At 41.7% G+C, this 13813-nt stretch overlaps 1 protein-coding gene across 2 annotated transcripts in view; it reads left to right on the top strand.

Annotated features, from left to right (window-relative positions):
• Positions 1 to 526: 526 nt before the first annotated feature.
• Positions 527 to 13813, top strand: part of LOC122679135 (cyclin-Y-like protein 1) — a 38477-nt gene continuing 25190 nt past the window's right edge. The window contains exons 1-3 of one of the 2 annotated variants that reach the window (XM_043879375.1): positions 540 to 672; positions 745 to 967; positions 12643 to 12717. In XM_043879375.1, coding sequence (XP_043735310.1) covers positions 757 to 967; positions 12643 to 12717 — 286 coding nt within the window. In that variant the 5' untranslated portion in view covers positions 540 to 672; positions 745 to 756. Of the gene's footprint in view, positions 968 to 12642; positions 12718 to 13813 lie in introns of both variants that reach the window. The other variant, XM_043879365.1, reaches the window with a different exon arrangement.

The raw sequence follows: 13813 nt of genomic DNA, 5'->3' as shown, positions 1-13813 counted from the left end.
GTCAACAATTCGGGTGTAACTAAGTTCGTTGAGGAATGCATCAAATGAGTCAGCTGTCAGACCCGGTGAAACCGAGTTGCTTAACGGAACTGACTCTTTACTAACAAGCCTTCTATAGAGTCCACTGACTCTCTAGCTTCGATTCACAAACTCCCGCAATGCTTCCCGAAGGACACGGAAAGCTCCGAGTGCCGCACGAGGAATGGAAACAGGAGTCCGGGGCGCGCCACTTGAGGGGCGGGGCAGTCGCAGGGTGGGGGCGGGGCATTGTGAGTCACGTGCCTGCTCTCTGAGGCGGGCGCGGGGAGGAACCTCTGTGTGTGATTGGTCCGTCGTAACCAGGAGACCGAAGGACGCGTTCCGGTTGGCAAGGGCCAGCCTGGCGAGCGGCTTTCAGTCGGGAGGCTGCGGCGGAAGGAGGAGGAGCTCCGACCGCGCTCTCTCCCGGCAGTGGCTGAGCCTCTCAGCGCTTGTCGGGTCCCCACCCCTTTTTAAATAAGCCGGGCTGGTCGCCGCCTTCACAGACTAGTTGAGTCCGGGGAGGCGGCGGCGGCGAGACATCGGGGGTGCGGCCGGGCCCGGAGCCCTGCCCCGGGCCCGGCGGCGTGGCGGACAGGAGAGAGGCAGGCGAGGCCGCGTCTACATGTGCGGCGCAGCCCCGGCATAGCCCGGGTCTGCCGGTGCCCGCCGCACCATTGTTGGGGGAGGGGGCGGTCTCTGAGCTTGGCGGAGTCCGGGGCCGAGCGGAGGCGCCCCATGGGGAACACGTTGACTTGTTGCGTGTCCCCCAATGCCAGCCCCAAGTTGGGCCGGCGCGCGGGGTCGGCGGAGCCAGACTCCGAGTCTGAGGTCTACGAGGCGGTGGCCGTAGCACCGGCGCCGGCTGCCGTGGAACCCACCGAGTTGGATTTCCGAGCGGGTGAAGGCCACCACCTGCAGCACATCAGCGACCGGGAGATGCCCGAAGGTAAGGAAGCGGCCGGCGCGCCTCGCCCCTCGCGGGGCCGGCCCCGTCTGCTCTCGGGCTTACCTCTGGCCTCCGCCGACCCCCAGGTCCCCCGGGAGGAAGCCGCCGCCTAGGGCTCCTTCCTGCCTGGAGTTGGCTCTCTCGGGGCTGGGCACCAAGGACGGAGGCTGGCCCTGCCTGGCGTCCCCACCCCTTATTCTTTCTCCGTCGCGTCCGGCCAGTCTTTCTCCCTCTTCTCTACCCGAACGCCCAATTCTTCCCCATTCCCTTTTCGCAACCCGACCCAAGACCCTCAAGTCTGTGGCTCCTGTTCGTGATTCTATTTAACATCTCGTGGGACTTTGTAAAGACTTTCTGATGTATTCTCTCTTTTCTCAATGAAAACTTAAATCCTCCCAACTCCGGCGATATCCATCCCATCTTCCTATCCTTACCTATTCAGATGGTACCTAAGAGAAGGAACGAGGTAAGGATCTAGATACACTTCCACTCGTTAGGATAGTTGATACTCGGGACAATTAAGACAGATTTTAGGGTTTGTTATTTAAAATCAAAACTGCTATCGACAGAGTTAGTGTGGCGTTAAGTAATATTCTGTCTAGAGTTGTCCTGATTGAAGCGACCTTATTCTAACTATAATCTGAAAACGATAAGAAAGAAAAAGGTTAGAGGGGGTCTTAAAATAACTGAACGGTGTGAAACGTTACTGCAACGGCTGCAGGGAAGAGTTTTGTTGTTGTTGTTGTTGTTTTTACCCAAAGACGATCCCACGGAGCTCTGATTAAGATTCCCACTTTGACACAAAAATGCCTTCAGCTCCCCAGCTTTAACCAACTTCACTTGCATGTTGCCTCTTCTAAGGGAGGATTGGGGGTGGTTCCTGAGACTGTTGGTCAAAAGTTTCAAAGGAGAAAAAAGAAATTCAGACTGTAATTTGTAATACAAAGATTTGGCAGTTAAGATGGCAGATCCTGCAGGAAAGTTGTCTCCATGGCTACCTCTCCTTCCAACCCCCTCCTGCCAGTGGAATCCTATTCAACTTTTATAACGTTCAGGGAAGATTCTGAAGACGAAGTGGCTGGGGGTGGGGGTGGGTTGTCATGGAGAAGAGGAGAGAGAGGAGAGGAAATGTTTGATTTTTTTTTTTCCTCTAGAATTTTGAAACTGGACGGCTCTAGGTTTTAAAAAAAAAAGATTCTGGATAACACTGTGGCTCATTAATCAAGACTGTGTTCTTTAAAGTAGAAAACATTGTGCCGTGAAGATGTTAAAGCCCCACTGGCCCACTTGTTTCATTTAAATGCCAGAGAGTATTTCTTTATTTCATAGAGGAAATGTCTTATAGCTCTTCTATTTAAATTTTATTTGGGTTTACTTAATTTCTTTCAAAGTTAGAATAGGTAAGCCTGTGAACTCACCCATATGATGGACATGGCTTTGTAAGTGGAAAGTACTCCCTTTTCAGAATAGTGAGATGCTGTGAAAGAACAAATTATGTAAATTAATTGTAGCTTTAAAAACAAAGCTTGTGCATACCTTCGAAAACTGCTCAGCTTGTTGCTATAAGGTAAGCCTCTAAGTGATTTTAAAAAACAGTAGTCGGCTAGTGTAGGGAGACTAAAGTTGGACTTCTGTATGATTCTTTTACGATTTACAACGTATTTTCGGGTGTATTTGACCTGACCCTTCCATCTATAAATAAGGCCTGTGAATATTCTCCCTGTGATGCCAATGAAGAAGCCAAGACTTAGAGCTCTGAAATAACTGTGTAACATAGCTACTGAACAGAAGAGACAGACTTGAGAGTGGTAGATACACCAAATTCAGTTATTGGGTGCTTAAAAAAAAGTTTGGAATGCAATTTTTGTTTTATAATTTATCCATAAGATAGGCCTAACTCAACTTCAGTTTGGTTATTTCCATTTGAGTTTATTGTTCACAACTCAGAAGCAACACATACCTCTCCATTCTGTGTCTGTACATTTCTTACAATGGATAGGAATAAAAGAAGTCTTGAAATAGCCTCAATTTACCAGTCAGGTAAACATGTTGGTATATTTTAAAGAGTTTGTTCTGCTGACTCGAATTGAAGCCGAGAATGCCCTGGACAGAGGGACATTAGGAGAAACCGGTAAGCGGGCAGGTAAGGTACGAAGCATTTAGTGAGGGGGAGTGCTGAGTCGGGAACTAGAAAAAGAGAGTTCATGAGCACAGAATTTACCTTTTTATGTTTGACATGATTGTTAAAATTTTACTTAATTTTGTCTCTCTTTTTTGGCATTCAATAAAGTGATGAGAGAAACCTCAATTTCAGCATTTGCCTATTATTAAGTTTCCGTAGATACGAGGTCAGTACACGAATGTAAAGTGCAAGCACATTGGAAGTTTGCTCTTAATGTTTTTATTTCAGACAATTTTATATCAGTTTCCCTGGAAACTGAGAAATACCTGCATTGATATAAAACATTTTGGCTTTTCAAAACCAAACATAAATGATGCTGTGTGTTTTTCTTCAGAAACCTTTGAGAAGAACATGATTTCTTCAAGCTGTTTCAGTTAACTCCTAAGAACCTAGTATAAATATCAGATAGACTCAAAAGAATTTTGTTGCTATCTTGCCTTTAACAGTGTATCTAATGTAACTGATGTTAGTGTCAATAATAGAAAATAAGATGCTAAGGTCCTATTATCTGATTTTATTATTATGCATCAGCTTTTCAAACAGCCTTTATATTCTCCTCTTAGGAACTTTGCTCATTCTCTGGTGCAAGCTGCTCTCTCAAGCGATTCCTTCCTTCCATCCTCCAAGGAGTGGGTAGGGAAGGAATTGACAACGTAATGGGGGAAAACCTCTGAGCAACAGGTTTTTCCTCCTTTGAGTAGCTATTATAAACACTTTTTTTTTTTTACTTTTTTGATAACAGTAAACATTTGAGGTAAAAGATTTGCAAAATACTAAAGAGTCATTCACTCATACTCAGAATATCCAGAATTTTCATTAATATTTTGGTGTTGGTTCTTCCTGAACCTTTTGTATATGAATAAACAGAATGTTGTGTTTATTGTATGAGATTGCTCTTTGTGTGCCACGTTGTGACTTTCTCTTGTAAAGTGAAGACGGGAAGCTCCTGGAACCGCGCTGACACCTGAAGCGTGCCCCAGGATGTATTTCCACAAAGCTGCATGTAGCTGTGCAGTCTGCTTTTTACCACCTGTTTAATGGTTGGAGCATCATTCATTTACCCACCCTTTATGGTTGTCTTTTATAATGTCATCATATTGCTTTAATCTGGGCACAGACATAAAAAGTGATGTATTGTACTTCCCTGTAGAATTCTGGTCTTGTGGCTTTGTCTTACGACTTAATTAAATTCATAGGGTGAGTCATTTTGTAGTTAAGGTATTTTAACATTAAATGTTCTTTCCCCAAATTGAAGTTACCATTGATTTTTCACTGAACAGTAGATTTCCTCTCTTAGGTTTTTGTGGGTCTGGGTAACCTGTCGGCGTCTTTGAGTCTGAGTAACTAAACTACTGCTCGAAGAGATCTGGAATTAATGCTGGTCTTGGGTGACAGACACATCAAAGGACAGCATTAGAAGAAATCTTAGATGATGAAGGAAAATTGGGAGAAGCATAAATGATTTGGGGTACACTGAAATGGATGATTATTGGGCACGATTTAGGGGCAGGACAAACAGAGGTTATACTGACAAAACCCAAACCATAACTCTGGTCTTTACTTCCTAGAGGTACCTGGGGCCTGTTGACACAGGAATAATGTCAAGTAGCGAGACACTGAGAAGAAAGAAAATGATGGTCATGGACTGGGGAGGGGGCAGTGTTACTGGGGGTGGTCTCCTTAAGTGACAGTGAGCATCCTAGGAGTGAGGGGGAGCCGTGTGAGGTCCTCAGAAGGAAATATGCTCGCTGTAGGCAGAGGACAGAAAGAGGGTGGCTGCAGCTGAGTGAAAGAATGCCAGGAGGAATATCAGGGGGTTAAGGCCTTGTGTCTAGTAGACCTTGACAAGAAAAAATACGGATTTTAGTCTAATTGTAATGGGAAACCATTGAAAGGTTATATGCAAGGGAATGGTGATAATTCTTAAAGAAGGGGAAGGCGACGTGGGGAGAGGGGAGGGAGATCAGACGAGCTACTCTAACATGGGCAGGGGTAGAATGAAGCAGGGAGACAAGCTAGGAGGCTGGTGTAGTCACTCAGCTGAGAGCCAACAGTGGTTTGAACAAAAAAGCAACATTAAGAAGGGCCTAAAATAGGCTGACTTGAAGAAACTGAGTGAATCTAAAAGTAGGCTAACAACAATATGAATGGGATAAGTCACAGAAAAAGAAATGCAGATGGCTTTTAAGCATATCCTCACACATAAGAGAAATGAAAATACAACTACTGTAGCTTGTGTTGGGAGAAAATTCAGAAACTTGGTACTGCATTCTTTGGTGATACTGAAGAAAGTTCCATTCATATATTGCTGGTAAAAATGGGAAATTGGTCAACCCTTGAAGGGGAAGTTTGCACAGTCTCACTTAATCCAGAGATCCTACTAAAGGAATTTATTCTGAAGGTATAGGCTGCATATGTTGCATTATCTTCAGTAGCAAAATACTGGAAATAATTCAGATGTCCAGTAAGGGACTGGTAAACTAGCACATCCAGACACTGAAGAATTAGGGAGCTGTGAAGGAGCTCTCTCCACTGTTAATGACTTCATCTGCAGGGGATGTTAACCTGAAAAAAAATGGGGAGAAAATATACACTAATCTCCATGACAGAAGCAGGAGAAATGATATGTATTTGCTTATTAAAGAAGAAAAAGGAAGAACACTAGGAGAAATGCTTGCCCTTGGGTACTCTTATCCTCTTTCCTTTAGTGGGTGGCCTGACTCAATGACATGAGTTTGCACAAACAGAATCGTGTAGGACTGGGAAGCCTGGCGTGCTGCAGTCCATGGAGTTGCAAAGTCAGACACAACTTAGTGACTGAACAACAACAAAGCACTATCTACTTAAGATGTTATTTGGCTGAGGGTGGTAAGTGGACATCAGTTTTCCTATGAAATGCTAAATGTTCACTTTTGGCTTTTGAGTTAATTTGTGAAAGCTGTGATGTGTCATTTATTATGCTTTATATAGTATATCCCCTCATGGATTGCAGCCTTGTCATGGTGAAGGGGCTTGTGTAACTCTGTGAAGCTATAGTGTATGGATTGCTCTTGAATTTCATTTGATTCTTATCGTGTTCTGAGTTAGGCAGTGTAGGGATTCTTCTCTGAGGTATAGAATTGTCCAAGGTTTTACTCATTTTTAAAACCTTGATAGATCAGGACTGTAAATTCCATGTACATGACATATAGGGATAAAATTTATTGATGTCATTTTGTGCTCTGCTTTGAAATACTACCTTTTTTCTCGCCCCTTGTAGAAAAATTGTTTATTTTTAGGGTATTAAAGTAATAAAACTTGAAGAGTTAAAACAGTAACATTGTATGATGTGAAATGAAATCACCATAGCTTGCAACCCAGAAAGGTTCTTAAAAGTCCAAGAAGCCCGAGCTAAGTACTCTTTGGAAATAGATAAAGCCAGGTATACTTACTTGTATATCATCTCTTGGTCATTATCATTACAGCATTTGATTGAGGATTAAGGTAAGGCAGGACTGAGAACCAAGTTAAAGGCAAGTTGAGAAGCAGTTTGGAAGCCAGGTTGGTCAGAAACTGGGGAAGCAGGTCAGTTGAGGGGGTTGCAGGAGCATGCTGTGTGCCCTCTGGTGAGACAGCCCAGGTCAGCATCTGCTGGCAAGAACCGCTTGGCTAGGGTGTAAAGTGTGGACTCAGATGAAATCACCGGCTGACTGTAAGACATGAAATGTATTATTAGCCGTAAAACTAATATACTGTACTACTAGGGGTGATAGGGCAGTTCAGTAAATGGAGTAAACCTTTAAGTAAACTGGAGCCCAGAAGTTGGCCCAGAAAACGCTGACAGTCCTGTTTAATTGCAATATATGAAGTGAAGAAGAACTAAAGAGCCTCTTGATGAAGGTGAAAGAGGAGAGTGAAAAAGTTGGCTTAAAGCTCAACATTCAGAAAACTAAGATCACGGCATCTGGGCCCATCACTTCATGGCAAATAGATGTGGAAACAGTGGCTGACTTTATTTTTCTGGGCTCCAAAATCACTGCGGATGGTGATTGCAGCCATGAAATTAAAAGACGCTTGCTCCTTAGAAGAAAAGTTATGACCAACCTAGACAGCATACTAAAAAGCAGAGATATTACTTTGCCAACAAAGGTCCATCTAGTCAAGGCCATGGTTTTTCAGTGGTCATGTATGGATGTGAGAGTTGGACTATACAGAAAGCTGAGCGCCAAAGAATTGATGCTTTTGAACTGTGGTGTTGGAGAAGACTCCTGAGAGTCCCTTGAACTGCAAGGAGATCCAACCAGTCCATTCTAAAGGAGATGAGTCCTGGGTGTTCATTGGAAGGACTGATGTTGAAGGTGAAACTCCAATACTCTGGCCACCTGATGCAGAGAGCTGACTCATTTGAAAAGACCCTGATGCTGGGAAAGATTGAGGGCAGGCAGAGAAGGGGACGACAGAGGATGAGATGGTTGGATGGAATCACCGGCACAATGGACATGGGTTTGGGTGGACTCCGGGAGTTGGTGATGGACAGGGAGGCCTGGCATGCTGCGATTCATGGGGTCGCAAAGAGTCGGACTCGACTGAACTGAACTGAACTGAAGTCAGTATGTTGGCATTAGTCTCCTCCTGTCAGATGATTTCTTGGTCACTACCCTCTCTCTGATATTTTGACAGGGAAAAATCATTTATTGACAGTTTGACAGCATAATTTTAACACTTTTAGGCTTCAGTAATGCATCTTGTTTGTCCTAAGTTGCCTTTATTTTCATATTTTTAACATCTGCAATTGAAATGGATCTCATGATTGATAGAATGTTAGGTTGGAGGAAAAGTAATGTTCAGTGACCTGGTATTTTACAGGTTTCCTCCTGGGAGTGTTTATATTAAGACCCGAACTTAAATTTTTTTAGTCATTCTTTTTCCACATAAGTCTATCATGCTGTCAAATAAGTTGCAATTTAAATTGGTAATATAAAAGTGATGGGTCTTAAAATATAACTTTAATGATAACCCCTAATCATAAGCTCAAGAATATTTCTCCTGGGTTAAAACATTCTTAAAGATTGCTAGAGAAGTAATTTTAGGAAGAATTCACATATAAAATGCATAGTAATTTCTCAAAATACCTCTAACATTACTGTGTGTGCTTGTGGGAGAGGGGATGAGGGGAAGTGTGGGTGGTAATGCTTTGCTTCAGAGTTGACAGTCTTACCTTTGTGACAGTGAAGAGTACGGTAGATTTTTTTCATCGTCTCCTTAGACTCTTGGTGAAACAGTTAATGGAGTGTGCAGAAATATTGTGTGTATGTATGAGTTTACTGTCTAATGGCTTACCTGTCAAGTCTATTATAAAATAGTGATGTAGTTTTCACTGGCAAAAAGTGCACGTTGTATAGAAAATTGTTATATAGGCTGTAAACAGAAGATTAATATTTTCTGAAAACCTCATGCAAATTGACAGCAGTAAGGCCCTGGTATGTTTAGTATGTATGAATGATAGGCAGCTCACCAAAGTGGAAATGATGTTGATAATTATGGGAAAGTAGTAAAATCTGTGTAATCGAAAGAAATACAGATTAGATCTACAGTGCTGTTCCTTATTTATATTAGTAGGACTTCCCCCCACCCCCCGCCTCTTAACTGTACAGAGCAGGGGTTGGAACTAAAACTGTCATGATTGGTAATATTATACATTAATGTGACCCCACCTTCTTCAGGAAGCAGTTTAGCACTGTACCTTGAGCCATGAAAATGATCTAACCTTTTGGCTTAGACATCCCACTTTTGAAGATCTTTGCTAAGGCGATAAAACCATTATTTATTTAAAAAGCTGTATAACAATAGATGAAAAGTTTCCTCATCAAAGAATAGAACGTTGTAAGTACCTAAACCCCAGCAATAGGGGATTGGCTAAGTCCAGCACAGGAATAACGCTTGATGGGCTGTTGTGTATTCATTAAACAGTAAATATGCAACAGTCAGATGTAGAAGGGTTGTTAGTAACAAGAAGACATAAATTATACACTAATTAGAGCTTTTTCTAATGTATAAGGTAAACAACTAAAAGTAAGGGTTGTAAGTCTGTGGGTTAATTTTTAAATAGGGTCATTTTGGCTCATGCAAATTTTTGTTCATGACATTTGTTAAAGGAATGAGCAAGTGACTTTTACCTTTCCCCACCTTCATTGTGATCATCAGTACTGCTGGTTAACCAGGTCTGTTTCAGTTGCAAGTTTGAGAAAATGTCTCAGAATAGCTTAAATTAAAAAATATATATATTGACTTTTATATAACTGGAGTTGAATGAGTAAATTAAGCAGTACTTGACCCAGGAGTTCAATGACCTCACAGCCTATCTCAGTTCTGCTGTCCTCTATTGATCTCTCCTGAAAAGCCTTTCCCCTCATGATGGCAAGAGGAGGGTCCAGCAGCCCCAGACTAGCTAAGGGTCCTAGGGCACCGCTCTGCCTTCTTCTGCTTCTTGGGAAGTTCCAGGAAAGCTGTGATCTATCAGTCAGTTCTGGGTCATGTGCCCACCCTTGAAACCTCTAGGGTAGGGTAGGGGGAGTGCCAGCTCTTTTCTGATCACTTGGGCAAGTTTACTGTTTTCCTGCATGTTGTCATTTCTTTTATCCCAGCCTTCTTGCTTTCTGTATATAGATCCGTAGTAGCACATCATAGCATACCTGTAACACACCCTGGTTTGGCGGGGGGTGGGGGTGGGGGGGGCAGGAGGTGTGTGTGTGTGTGTGTGTGTGTGTGTTAAAGCTTGCTTCTCTTTGATCCCGACACTTATTTTTCCTGGACTTCCATTGACTCTTGTTAAATTTTACCATTCCATATGGCTACTTTGCAAGCATTTCTGCTTATTTTTTAGATTCCAGTGTAGTCTGTTTACTTTCTGGTACAGGTAAGTAGTCATGAATCCTTTCAGAAGCCTTAGGGCGAAAGTCTGTGCCTGTCAACTTTGTGTATAGCTGAAATAATGTATTTTCCCAGTGTCCCACTTTTCAAATATGTAGGGGGGAAAAAACTTTAAAATAATTTTATGGGTCTTTTACATAAAACTGTTGAGTAGAATATTTTCTCCAAAAACAGCTTAATAAACTCCAAATGCAGTGAAGGAATTTTCACGAAGAACAAAGCAGTCGGTTTAGCTATGTAAATTTCTAGTGCTGGCAGTAACAATTAAATTCTCATTAAACCAGGAAGTCCCAAATTACTGTTCATGCAAAATTCTTTCTTTGGGGAAGAAAAGGATTCTAGGTAGATAACATTTGTGAAATGCTGGGTCAGACAGAATTCACTATGGGACTGGTTAGTTTTTATTTATTTATTTTTTCATTTATTTTTATTAGTTGGAGGCTAATTTATTAGTTGGAGACTACAATATTGTAGTAGTTTTTGCCGTACGGGATGGGGAACACATGGTTAGTTTTTTTTGTTTTTTTTTCCCTTCTTTTTTTTGTGTGTGTGTGTTTTTTTTTTTTTTTTTTAATTAGTTGGAGGCTAATTACTTCACAATATTTCAGTGGGTTTTGTCATACATTGATATGAATCAGCCATAGATTTACACGTATTCCCCATCCCGATCCCCCCTCCCACCTCCCTCTCCACCCGATTCCTCTAGGTCTTCCCGGTGCACCAGGCCCGAGCACTTGTCTCATGCATCCCACCTGGGCTGGTGATCTGTTTCACCATAGATAGTATACATGCTGTTCTTTTGAAATATCCCACCCTCACATTCTCCCACAGAGTTCAAAAGTCTGTTCTGTATTTCTGTGTCTCTTTTTCTGTTTTGCATATAGGGTTATTGTTACCATCTTTCTAAATTCCATATATATGTGTTAGTATGCTGTAATGTTCTTTATCTTTCTGGCTTACTTCACTCTGTATAAGGGGCTCCAGTTTCATCCATCTCATTAGGACTGATTCAAATGAATTCTTTTTAACGGCTGAGTAATATTCCATGGTGTATATGTACCACAGCTTCCTTATCCATTCATCTGCTGATGGGCATCTAGGTTGCTTCCATGTCCTGGCTATTATAAACAGTGCTGCGATGAACATTGGGGTGCACGTGTCTCTTTCAGATCTGGTTTCCTCAGTGTGTATGCCCAGAAGTGGGATTGCTGGGTCATATGGCAGTTCTATTTCCAGTTTTTTAAGAAATCTCCACACTGTTTTCCATAGCGGCTGTACTAGTTTGCATTCCCAGCAACAGTGTAAGAGGCTTCCCTTTTCTCCACACCCTCTCCAGCAGTTATTGCTTGTAGACTTTTGGATAGCAGCCATCCTGACTGGCGTGTAATGGTACCTCATTGTGGTTTTGATTTGCATTTCTCTAATAATGAGTGATGTTGAGCATCTTTTCATATGTTTGTTTCTCCAAAGAAGACATGGTTAGTTTTTAATATATCAATGTATATATTCTTTTGATTCTCAGCGATAATGTGTAAATCACGTTGACCACCAAAGTCCCCTTTAAAAATAGGCCAATTATTATGTGATTTGGGAAATACTGCCTTAACTGTTGCTCTTTAAAAATCTTGGTCCAGTTTCTTAAAAGATTGTTTAATTGGTTTGAGGTGAACTTCACTAAGTAACTGCCCATAGGGCTTTTACGTTTGTTTTAAACAACAACCTTACTGTCCAGCATGGCAGCTTGTGCTTGCTTGATATTTCTGCCTAAATAGAAGACTGTCCCACCTTGGTGCAAGGTGAACTGCCAGCAGACCCACCTTTTTTATGTAGGTATGGGCAAAATTTTTTTCAAGCAGCCCTTTGATGTGCTCCAGGAAGTACTCTTACTGAAGCCCTCTATTAATCATGCAGCATGAAAGGAAGAAGTGAGAGTTTAGCTTTGGAAATAGAGGGCAAAGTTAAAACTCACTATCCTGGAAGTGTTCCTATGGATCAGAACATTGAACTCTTATGTAATCCTCTTAAATCTGCCATGATGAATAGCCCCTAGATAAACGGCAGCCAACTAAATGAGTTCGTTTGTTGAGTGTAGTTGGAATTAGCCATTGAATTGTCTGAAGAACGTTTGCCAAAAGCAGCTCATTTGGTTATAGCATATTTGATTGATTGAGCTGGTATCTGATAGTAATTGACTACAGCATAACTTGCTTCTTGAGACTTCCTGAAATGTGCTAGTAATACCAGCTTAAAGAGAGGTGACTGAATTTTTAATCAATACGTAGGAGGGGAATCACATACATGATTCGCCTAAAAGTGGCATAGATTAGGTGCAAGTTAAAAAAAAAAAAAAAGCCTAAGACATAGCCCTGGTTTTATTCCACATATATGGAGACTTTCTACAATTTTTCTGTTTCCCAATAGAATTTTTGTCTTGTTGCCTTTACTACAGTTTCCTTCTTGTCATTACTAAACGCTCTTCTTAAGACTATTAAACTTGATTAAAATCAGCGTGTAGCTGTTTTAAAAGTCATGTCTTTTTCTACTCAACTAAATTGTCACACCTTTTTCTCTTTTTCCTGTGCAGACTTAGTTTTGGAATCAAACCCTTCTGACCACCCAAGGGCAAGCACAATTTTCCTGAGCAAATCTCAAACGGACGGTAAGACAGTGTTTTCCCCCCGTGAGAAAAAGATTGAAAACTGTTTTTGTTTTGTGTATTATAGGAAGATACAGAAAAACACTTAGAATGGTTTAAATATTTTTTTTTTCATATGTGATAATACTTTAATATGTGATGTTTTATTTTAATATGTGATGATACATTTTTCATTTAGGTGTCACTGTTTTAATGAGGAGAAACACTTAGACCATCTGTTTATACACTTTGCTATTTCTTTATCGACAGTCAGCTTGGCACATGATTTAGTTGTGGTCTGTTTTTCCATGCTGCTTTGTCCTTTTCCTTTCGCTCCAAGAGCACATGAGTTAAAGATGAATGATACGGTTTAGGTCACAGTTAGGTCTTCATAATCAGTTGTTATGTACGGGAGTCGAGGCTTGTGATTTCGGCACCATTTTGCACAGTGCTCAACCGGGTGAACCTCTCTCACATCCAGATTCATGTGAATTTTTAAGTTCTTTTAAAAGTTCTTTCATCCTGATGTAGTGCTGGGTCAGGGTAATCAGAGCAATGTGCCTGCCATATGGGATTTTCCAGAAGGTCATCCTCAGTGTGGGAAACCTTGTGTGAATTTCCAGTGTCCTGCTTGTTTTAAGATGAGAATCAGCAGTTTTTGCACTCCTGCTTGTCTTCCTTAATATATGTTAAATCCTAGTTTATTTGCTAAAAAGCCATATATGATCAGGTTTTTCGGTTGTTTATGAGAGCAGGAATACCAGAAGTGAACGTTCTATAATATTTGAAGTAATGCAGCACAGTAAAAAATAGAGGGTTCTTTTCCTCTTTTATTTTCATTAGATTACTGGTTTTTATCAAAGGGTCTGTCTCAGGAACAGCCAGACGGAAGAGGGCCAGGCATGGGGGCAGGGCCCAGAGTGTCCCACATGTTCTCCAACCTGGGAGCTCCTGGGGTTTCTAGTTTGCATGTTCTTAAAGTGTGTGTACTTTGCCTTGAGGCAATTATTTTTAGTTAGGATTACTGTATTTCTCAGTCTTTTCCAGACTCCTGAGCTGCTCACACTGTAGAGAGACGGTGGAGAGAGTAAAAGAAACACTCTCCCATGCCCCTGTCTCT

This window comes from Cervus elaphus, chromosome 3 (assembly GCF_910594005.1).
Source record: "Cervus elaphus chromosome 3, mCerEla1.1, whole genome shotgun sequence".
Taxonomy (NCBI): Eukaryota; Metazoa; Chordata; class Mammalia; order Artiodactyla; family Cervidae; genus Cervus; species Cervus elaphus.
The sequence above is the reverse complement of the archived record's forward strand: the minus strand, read 5'-3'. Positions and strand labels throughout refer to the sequence as shown.